The 11182-nt window shown below is 36.2% G+C and overlaps 1 protein-coding gene across 3 annotated transcripts in view; it reads left to right on the top strand.

The window, feature by feature from the left end:
- The window catches only part of CTNNA3 (catenin alpha 3), a 523251-nt gene that overhangs the window by 12172 nt on the left and 499897 nt on the right, over positions 1-11182 (top strand). For 2 of the 3 annotated variants that reach the window (XM_080402758.1, XM_080402756.1), the window contains exons 1-2: positions 49-3848; positions 10303-10495. In XM_080402758.1, the coding sequence (XP_080258884.1) occupies positions 3681-3848; positions 10303-10495 (361 nt within the window). In that variant the 5' untranslated portion in view covers positions 49-3680. Of the gene's footprint in view, positions 1-48; positions 3849-10302; positions 10496-11182 lie in introns of those variants that run through there. The other variant, XM_080402757.1, reaches the window with a different exon arrangement.

Below are 11182 nucleotides of genomic sequence, written 5' to 3'. Positions count from 1 at the left end.
TACCTTAAAATATAATTGAAATTTTCAAAAACAATATCGAGCTCGAGCAAAGAACGAAAATGTTTATGTTAGACAATACACTAGGGTTAAAAACCCAAAAAACAAACCTCCAAACAACCCAAAACCCCAGAAAAGGGAGAGTGATAGCACATGGATTCACATTTTTCTGATCTGCAAAAATGGGATTTGATTTGTAACAATTCCCAAGTTTGAGACTGCTCAGTGGTATGATTCTGGAGCACGTTGATCTCTAGTAAAAGGAATTGACTGTGATTACAACTACATTTTTATCTGCCAGATTTTAGGAAAGGTCTGATCATTGTAGATGACTTGTAGTATAGGAAGCTGTGCTGTGAGAATGGAGAGTAGCTCTTGCTGCAGGCAGCCAAGATTTTATTTCTGAATTTTGAGAAAAGCAGTTGCTAACACCCTTCTATCAAGAATTGAGGGGAAGCCACTGTGAAGTTAAAGCATGAGTGTATCTGCAGAAAAAATAACCAGAAAATCACCTAGTCATTTCTTCAAATCTCAGTAGAAGCATGAAGTGCTATCTCCACCCAGGTCTTACCTGTCCCCTTGCAACTGATATATGACTTAACCAGAAAAAAATTCACAGCACAATTGATACCATCTATTTGCAACTATTGTGAAGGATTTCAGGAATTACCTATATACTGGGAGGCTTGTGAAAATGTCAAAGGTACAGGCTGTGAACCAGCAATATCATAACAATATTTTTTTTAATATGAATGAAAGGCAGACTCATTGGAGGGTTGGCCAAAGGTTTTCACAGCTAGTGAACTGCCGACAGTAAAAAAAAGTCTGTCTTTTCAAGAGTGTGAAATGATATGGTTTGATGCAATTCCAGTGAAGCCAGAGGAGAGTATCTTGATGAATTAAAAGGCTTTTTGATTCAGGGAGGAACAGCACAGCAGAAACAGCTTTTCAGCAGTATAGGTGCTTCTTTGCTGTGTATTGATAGGCTGTACCAGGTAGGTGCTGACAGGTAGGCACAGACATGACGCACTATTTGCCAGTGCTGCAGAGTCAACCAAAGGTGCACACACTACTGGTTTGTTATAGGAGAGGCGGTTTAAGAAGCTGTTAAATAGCAGTGCAGTTTGGAGTTGAAGCTAGCTGAGAAGAGCAGGGATATGAATGACAGACATTTGTGGCTTTAAGAACAAGTTATTAGTACTGTAGGAAAGCTTACTTTAATGGGTTAAAAAGGGTCTCCCGTTAATATTTGCTATCTTTAATTCAAAAGATGGTGTGGAGGTTTGAATATTAGTGGGAACCTGGCTTCCAGGTTACTGATAGCTCCCTTGCTAGTATAGCAGATGTTACTGGAAATAACTATATAGCTGTAGCTATAAGAAAGTTTGAATTTTAATCTACTTTGCAGACACAGAACCTTTCTGAATATTCATTATTCAATAAAATGATACAGTTAATAGGTGCCAGCCCTTTGAGATTGTATGAAGCCCTCTGAGTGATTGTAAATGTGTCTCTTATTGATTCCTCCACTGAACAGCAGATGGAAAGAGCTTGTCTTATTTCTTGCTTTGTTGCATATACAGTGTATTAGCAAGAATTGATAGCCTGGCCATAACAAACATACTGGGCTAGATAGACTGTTGGTCTGATTCAGTAGGACATTTATTATGTTGAATGTGCTTGTAGATATTTTGAATTTGTTGACTTTTGATGCCTTCTGTCTCTTGCGGTTCTCCTTAGTCTGAAATTCTGAAAACACTGGTTAAGCAAAGTTTGGAAACACAATATTTTGCCTTCTGGGAACATGTCTTAATGACCAGTCTCTACAGTTATGCAGTGTTTTCAGCCTGTTTTGTTCTGAGCTCAGTGAGTAAATAAGTATTTTACATTGAGTAGAACTGAACCAGTAGAAGATACAGAGTCATCCATCTCAAAGCACTTTGCAACAGCTGCAGTGAAGCTTTGTGCATAAGAGGTGTGGTCTGTACACTTGCATAGCTGCAACTTCACCACATGAGGGAGGATACATAACAATTAGAGCTAGCAGAAGGGCCACAGTCCTTTTCCGTACTAGGGGCCACCACTTGTTTCTGAAGCAGTGAATGATGAGGGGGCTCGGTCCCCTTCAAACAGAGGGATAAGTTAAACTGGAGTATTTCAAAACTGTGGGAGTATCCTACCTACTCATTCATTGGACAGAAAAAGAACCACTGATGCCGGTGATTTGAGGAGTCTGAGATTTTATTTCCTTGGGAATTGTTACAAGTATCTAAAAGTTAAATGTGTAATATATGGCCAAATACATTGACATTTCTAGAGTTCTCTTTCTCTTACTAATTTCCATGGAAGGAAAAGTGTAGTTCTAGTCAGTCTGAACTCAAGTTTTTCTTCCCTTTGTCTTTTGATTTGGAATTAAAACTGAAAAATCAATTCTTTAAATATGCTATAACCTGACTGTATGCAACTGAATCTGTGGGAACTTAGGGCTGTGACTAGTATAGCTTGTAATAAAAGAATAAACTTGGCACTTGCATTATCTTTACTAAGAATGGCAACCCCCTAAATTACCTTTAACCTTAATTCTTTAATTATTATTCATACTATCTTTGCTTGCAAGTGAAATGTGGATAACTGTTCTGTGGCAAACAATTTGGATCTGTTTCTACACAACTTGATATAGAAACCCTAAACATACTGTGTGTATTAAATCAATGCTAGGTTCAGTGGAAGGTGACAATATATCTCTTCAGCCTGCACAACTGCAGTACCTTATTACTTTATTATACAGCAGTAATGGTTGTAATAAGTCCTGCTTAAAAAGGACAGATATCCATTATTTGTGTGTTTGAGGTCTTTATCGGCTAAAAAGGCTTTGCTGAGCTATGTTTTATGGGAAGTTAAGTTACTGGAAAACTTAAAATGTTTTTTATTTTGGGACAATAATCAGTTGCATTCCTACTAAAGCACAGTTATAATTCTTTGTTGGCACACACACATTTCACTGTGGCTGAAGGTCTGACCATGGCCCAGTGAACTCAGTAAAAACTCTTAAATTAACATCGGTGGACTTTGGATCAAGCTCCTAATGGATGATTTATTCACTTTAAAGACTTCACTTAGCTTTACTTCCATCTTGCTGACTTCAGTAATAGGCTTTCTTGACATAACCTGTCTTGACACTTAGAAAATATTTGTTATTAGAGGGTGTAAAATAACTAAATGTTTCACTTTCTCCTGCTATTAATTGTTACGACTTTTAAGAGCTTTTTGTTCTTAAAGTGTTTATTATGACCAGTGTAATTTGGCACATGGAATAAGATACAGGTATTGTGCACATAGCATTCATGTTTTTGTTTTGTGATAGATTCAGTAATGTAATGTATAATTTTTGCTTTAAAACTCCTTTTTATTGACTATTAGAGAACTTATATTCAAAGGTCTTCTAATGCAATTATCCTTGTGTATTTTTTAATATACTGTCAATTGAGAAATCTGGAAGGGAGGACAGGGAATTAAATGTACTCTAAATCGATTATCTCACAGTTTATGGAAATACCTGCATTTTTTTTGCACAATTTAGAAATGAGGGATCAGAAAAAATAATTTTATCTCTTGTAATCCTAAGCCTGTTATGGTACCGAGTCTGTGCTCCTGTAGGCAGCTCTGTGCTCTGACAGAGGGCAATGAGACTTGTGATTGTGGATAATAATTGCTTATTGGAATTTTATTTTCTTTTGTACCTAGGTGAAATGTCAACAAAAGTGCCGAGCATTAAACTGAAAATTGATCCTCAGGATCTGCAGATCCAGACTTTTACAGTGGAGAAATTACTGGAACCATTGATAATCCAGGTATTTTAGTCTTGCAGAAAATAAATTGGATAACCATTGAGGGAAGGGCATAAGGCTGAAGAACATTGGCTAAGGACACTATTATGACAGGCATAATCATATCTCTACTTGTAGTTTACACTGGCTCAGAAACTCTCCAAAGGGATCTGTCTTTTTCCAGATTTGGTCATTCATTTAGTCACTTGCATTTTTGCAAATGCCACACAGAATATTGTAACAGATGTTGCATGTTCTAGCTATCTCTTGTACAGTATTATCTAGTGCATGTTGAAATGTAGAATACACTGCAAATGGATTTCCAGCACATGGAAAGTTTCATGTTTTAAGTAGTGGACATAGTGGGAAAGAAGAGCCTTGAAATCTGTAGTTGAGTTTCTTTGTCTGAGTTTTGAGAATAATTGCATTCTGTTGCATTTTAGAAGAGATGCCCTAAGAACAGTGCAATTGTTGATGTAGAAAACTACCTTAGTAGTTTTCCTTCCAACTAAAGAAAACTCAGACTGGGGAATTTACAAAACTGTGTTCGGGCTTGTTGATAAAACTTTATTTTTAGGAGGAGTGATTTTACTGCATATTCCAGTTCTATTTCAAGTATTCACTGGTTAAATATGCGATGCTTGGTGTGTTAAAGACTCTCTCATTATCTCTATATTTGGCATGGATTAGAATTGTCTTTTTGAATACAACAGGAAGGACCTAATTTAAGACCTGACCTCATTTTGCAAACAACACGTGTAACTAAGAAGGTGTTAAAAGACCTCTGTAGCAATAAGTTACAGGGTAAAAACCAGAAAAGACATCTTCTGTTTTGAAATTTGAGATATTTTGAATTTTCTCTTCGTGGTACTTAGAACAAAGATTTTGGGGTACCTGCATTTAGTTAGTCAGACACATAGCAAAAACCCCAGGAAAAGGGAAGAGGTGCTGGTCATGTTTTATAACAGTTCTAGGAAAATTTGCTTTTAAAAACCAGGTAATTCATTGCAACAAGCTTATCTTTAACAGAAAAATTAGATATTTTTGTTAGATATAAAACATAAATATAAAACCAAAAAAATTGTATTTTCCCCATTTGAAACCTCTGACTCTCCCCAACTCATCTAGTTTTTTTTATTAATTTTTCATTACCAACTTTGAAATTTCTTCTGTTATTTTTAATTTGGTGGTCTTTTCCTCCCTTACTCATTCGTCCCTTCTGGAAGATTCTTTTCTTCAGAAAGTAACCTTTTCTTTTTATCATGACTTCATTTCCAGCTGTTTTTAATTGAGCTGCCTCTCACTCATTTTGTCTGCTTTTATTTATTTATATTTGCCTGGGTTTGACTGATGGTGTATAAAACTGCAGGTAACAGTTCAGTGGTTTGTGGGAAGTTGTCAAGCTGAAGTATCTTATATGGATGGATTATAAAATTAGTTTTACAGTAGTAGGAATAGATGTCTTGATAGACTGCATTTCAAAACCTTCCCTTGTATGCCAGTAGGTCAGACTCAGGCAGCTGCAACACTGGGTATTTTTAGAGGAGGTGAAGAAATGTAAATTTTGGCCTCAGTTCTGCGGGATCAAAGAAACGTGACAAAACAAAGAAATACAGTTCCAGAAAAAAAACAAAGAAACGATCTAATTTTAGTTTTGTTTTTTTCAAAAGCTCTTCTCAAGCATCTTTAAAAGGATTGAGTCTGTTAAAAATGGAAATGCTTAGGTTCAAAGAGAATATGATTTCAGCTGTCTTTTCCCCCACTCAACCTTAATGCTTGCTTTGTTTCGTAACAGAACTGTGGAAGGGAAGCTTTCATTTTGAGTGGGAGATAGAGAAAAAATGTTGAAAATGCAAAAGTGGGGATTATAACTAATACTCAGTGAAGGATGATTGAGATGCTGGAAAGGCAATAAATGAAAACTGATCTATGATTAGAAAGAGAATCATACTAGTCACAGGTAAAAACGAATAGTGTTGTGCTCTGGCCTGATTCACTTGGCAGCTGCTGCTCTGAACATAGTTTAACTTTATTTTGAGAATTATGGTCTAATTAATTTATTTGATAGTCTTGTAATGCTCTGGTAAGAAAGAGGCAGTGGAATTGTATGAGCCTCTCTGAAGTCTGTCCGAGCCAGTTATGCTAAGTGTTGAAGCAATCATTAAATTAACAACATCAATATGGGAAAAAAATGAAGGCAAAACTAGCCTATGTGGAGGTAACTTTACAAATGACTTTGCTAGATTCTCTCTCTTCCCTGCAATTTGCAATTGGCAGTGGTGATCATTTCCAAGTTGTGAAAACAGTATGACACACTTTTTTGTATAAACCCTCCTCTAACTTGGCAACTTCTCCATCCTTGGAATATAACAATGGCCCTAGATTACAATGTCTGGGGGGTTGCAGGGGCAGCAGTCTCACTGCATTTCCTTCTTTGCATCCCAAACAGTGGCCTGACCCAGGGTGGTAAGTTCAAATAGTGCTACGCAGGGCTCTGCAGAGATAGAAACTTGTGTGTTGGAAGTGACATAACTGTGTTGGTGCAATTCTGTGTCCAGCCTTGTAAACTGTACTCTCGTGGGCATATACTACTAGCTGCACTGTTTCCTATGTATTGTAAAAAAGTTTCTTTAATCCTGTCCATTTACCCCCTCACCAGAATGGGGTCCTTCTGTGGCCTTTATTATATTTTATTCCATGGGCTTTGAGGACATTAGTGAAGGAAGGCTTTTAGGTAACGTTCCTTATCAATGCATCTAGCACATTAAAAATTGACATCAGCTGACAGCTGTCTTGATGTGAATTGGGTACATGCTCAGACAAAGAATATTTCTTTAATTCTGGGCTTTTATTAGAGATGCACTCTGTCATGGAGCAATTAGTATGCACCAATCAGTAGATCATGAAGCATTTTCATGCACATAGCTGATGTCTAATATGTGTCTTGCTTGTGCTAGGTTTACTCACAAAATAAAGCAATTAATGTAATGCAAAATATCCTCTTGTTTTGTCTCATCCTCAGAGATTGAAGCCTGTTTAATCTCTTTGCTATACTACGTAATGATTACAGTTATGGCTAGGTATAAAATTGCTTCTGTAGCAAGCTATTATAAGGCTTTTTTCCTTTTGAATTTATGTGCAAGTAAATTTTTGAAAGATATGACTTGATGAGATTCATATAGCTTCATTAATTTGTGCAGGAAATACTTAATAAGTGTCTTTGCAGTCGTTGCAAGTCTTATAAGTTGTTTATTTGCCACATTTGGATATTGTATCTAGAGCTCTCTCTTCTGTAGAGATGTATGTATATACACACACACACAATTAATATATATATTATGTGTGTGTATGTATACACAAGAAATGTTTGTAAGAGCTTTTATCTGCAAAACCTCTTGCTTCCATCTCTTTATATTTTATACAGGCATACATACTAAGGAAAGTTTATGGTTGCAAGAATTATGTAAGTTTTACAGAGTATGTAGAAACATCCATGTGTTCTAGAGTCCCTTGCATCATTGATGGAAAAATAGGCAAATTGAAAGGCATTTATACTCACCTGTCATCCATACCAACAGAAGTTTTCTTGCACAGAAAACACATGCTGTTGGTTTCAGTTCTATGTATGGTAAGTTTACTTTATGCCCACTGAAAGTGATTCACTTGTATTTATTTGTATATGCAATACTTCAGATTTGAAACAGTGAGTAGGGTGTTCTGTTGTCATTAGATCACTGAGTAAATATCTTGTTTTTTCAACTGTCTAGGGTTTGCAGTTACACTGAACTAAATTTTAAACAAAAAAGACTTTTATGATTCATGGTCTAAAATACTTTTATGTTAATATCAAAGGTGAGCCAAATCTTTTGATATTCAAGGTACCAAGACATTGTTTCCTTAACTACTGGAATCAATATTAAAAGATTGTAAGGGCTGGCAGGAATTGAATACAGCATTGGAAGAACTACTGCACAGTTCGTTAGGAATTCAGTATTTGGAATAACCATGACAAAAAAATACTACCCCTTCAGCCTAATAAATAATGGCAGTAACAGGCAACAACAATGTGATTCAGATTTGCAACTGTAACAGCATATGGGCTTGAAAAATCTCACTTAAAAACGCCCTCATACCTCTAGCGCAACTCTGTTGCTCCTACCAGAGATAAAAAATAACTTCTTGACTGATTTCCTTTGAATGCTGGGAGACCTGGTGTATATGGCAATAAGAAAGTCTTAATAACTGGGAAATACAGTCAGGCATCAGCAGGATTAGTTAACTGAAATACAAGTTTTTCTTTTTTCTTTTAATACCATTTTGTCTGGGTATTCTGCCACTACAGTACAAGCTGTGTTGACAGTGGATCAAAGGGGCACACTGTATTAGCTGCTGTGCAGTTGAATTCTTTCTGTTAGGATCTGCATAAAGTTTTTGCATTCCTCATTGGGATTCTGTATTAGATGATTCAGAGTAGTTTTTCTGTATTCCTTAATCTCCATGAGCCAAGAACTACTTATCAAACTTTGACTTGAATTTGAGTTCAGAAGCTGCCTCTGGTATTTCCTGACAGTGATGCTGAAGGTAGAGGTCTTATAGTCAATAATTTTCACCTGCAGGGATGATTATTTTTCATATTTCACCATTTGCTTTGTTTCCTTTTCCTCCAAAACATATGAATAAACAGTACATAGAATAGTATATTACATAAAAAGGAGACTACAGTAAAAATCTGAGAAATGGAATAGATTATTTTCTGGGAATGGTGATTAAATAGTTAAGACACTTAAAAATGTCTTTTACTTATAGATTTTTGAGGCAGCTTCTAATTTTCTACAGTGTTTTATGACTACTTGTTGGAAGTATCAGCCTATAATCTCTTCAACTCACTCTTAAAAATATGATCATTGAAACTGTATTAAATACTCTAGAACTAATGGTAGAGGGTTTGTAAAAATAAAAGATATTAAGATTCTTACTCCCATTGCATTCTCTACCAGCTGGCTGATTTATGTGCAATAAATAACTTCATTTACTTTCTTTGAGCCACAGTCAGAAAAATACACAAGCCCTCTTTAACAATCTGAGCCGGAGTTATTTATGTTGCTGCCTCTCTTGTGACATGCCAGAGCAGCCGATGTCAAGTGGCTGGTCCTTTTTTCCCCGAAATTCCACATGAATGATGTAGGGGTCAGGGCTTTTGTCTTTCAAAGATGTGTTTATAGAAATGCTTCCCAGAGGATGTTTGTCAGTTACTTTTAAAAGTACTGACTCATAAAAAACACTAAAGTGTGTGAATTCGTGAGCAAGCTCTAAAGGTGAGCTGGGGCACAGCTAGCACACTTCTTGTTACATACCTGTGAATGGAGCCCTTTTTCCATAGATAAGCTCAAACCAGAAGCTGTACTGCAGCCTGTAGGTAAGCTTGCCTGCAGGACTGAGAAATTCATATACAGCTTTTGCTTTGCTTATACAATTCTGTTAACAATTGGAATGACATTTAATAAAATGAAGCAATTATATACATATATGTTCACTGAGCTCCAAGACTAGATCTGTACTTAATATTATACTATCCATGTTCTGGCACAGACAACAAAATAGAAGGAGGATTAAAAAACATCAGTGAACTTAATGAAAATAAAATATGTTTTAAAATAGCTATATAACAAGTTTTAGGAGTCTTGTCTTAGTGTGAGAGCTCAAGCAATGACTTATAGAATAGTCTGTTGGAAAAATTCTTTTGGAGTGTGGAGGCTGTGCTCATATGATGAGGAATGTGGAGTGGAATGCTGTATAAAAATAAGTTTTTTATGGATGTTGAAGTGCTTTTTCAAAAAATATAACTTGGACAAAGCTGTGGTAAGCCTACATTCTGTGTAAAACTATTCAATTTTAGTGTTAAGAGCCACCCAGAGAATTCTGAGGTGCTGAGTTCTGACCGCTGTGATCGTCCTTTGGAAGAAGAGAAAGCATTTTGAAATGTGTCTGTCAGTACTCATTTTGGGTATTTGCTTCTGAGATAACTTGGGAGATTGAAACTGGAAGTATGGGAAGATTCAGCACTGATTATACTTCCTGCCTTGGAAGTATATATATAACCTCCTTAGATAGTTGTGGGTTTTTTTTTTTTTTTTTTTGTGTGTGTGTGTTTGTGTGTGTAAATTTTAAAATAAGCATTGTCGGGAGTTTGCATCAGGGTTAATATGACAGTGAGATTTCTATTGACTTTGCTTTGGTTGTACAGAAAGAATACAAAGATGAGGCATATTAAGTAAAATTATCTGTAAGTTTTCATTCAGTGGCTTTTCCATTCTCAGTATGTATGCTGAGCCTGCCTGCCCCTCTCTAAAACAGGGGGAATCTCATTGCTTATTCTCAACTATATTAATCTGATTTTTTAAAAAAATTGAGAACAATATAAATTCACTTATTATAGTACTTACACCACTATCGTCTTTTATGTTTCTTTTAAATGTAGGTTACAACACTAGTCAACTGTCCACAGAATCCTTCTAGTAAGAAAAAGGGCCGTTCTAAAAGAGCTCGTGTCTTGCTAGCATCTGTGGAAGAAGCCACTTGGAATCTGTTGGACAAGGGGGAAAAAATTGCCAAGGAAGCAATTGTGTTTAAAGAGGAACTTCATGCAGCACTTGCTGATGTCCACAAAGAGAGTAAGTATATGACAAATAACTTAGACACCAGAAGGAATGAGTTTAATGTGTGACACTGGTATAAAAATGAAGCTAGGATGTCCATGATGTGCAAATGTCTGAACTTTGGGTTGTCTAGTTGTATGTTCTTAGATCTAACACTTGTGAGAAGGTGAAGTGTGCAAGGTGCAAGCTGGGTCCCATTGTGGAAAAACATTTATAGCACTGGAAGTGTTGTGTGGAGGTTTTTTTGCCTGGTTGGTTTTTTTTTGTGTGTTTTTTTTTTTGTTTGTTTCTCCCCAGTGAAGACAGGATGCCCCTTGTTAACTTTAGTGGCTGTTAAGCACAAGTATAAGTTAATGCGTGCTTTAATGTTCTTGAAAATAATTGTTTACCTGAATCTGGGAATAAGGCCTTTAAATTAAAAATTTAAAAACAGAAGTCTTCTCCCTCTTGTGCAGTAGTAAAGAACTTAATTTGGGAAGGTGTAATAGTCCAATCTGGAGGTACGTTTTGAGACTTCAGTAGGAGGAAGATGAGTTCTTTAACCTACTGTAAGATTCATCCCTTCATGACAGAGCAGCTCATCTTTGCTGAATTTTGCCATGTTCCATTTCCTTATGACCTGTCTCCCCATTTCCAACCAGACTCCCAAACAGGACTAGGTTTTATCACCTGCTGAGAATGCTGTATTAGCTACATTCTTTC

The sequence above is a fragment of the Falco punctatus genome (assembly GCF_963210335.1).
Source record: "Falco punctatus genome assembly, chromosome: 9".
NCBI lineage: Eukaryota > Metazoa > Chordata > Aves > Falconiformes > Falconidae > Falco > Falco punctatus.
Note: the sequence above shows the minus strand (reverse complement) of the source record. Positions and strands in the feature narration are given on the sequence as shown.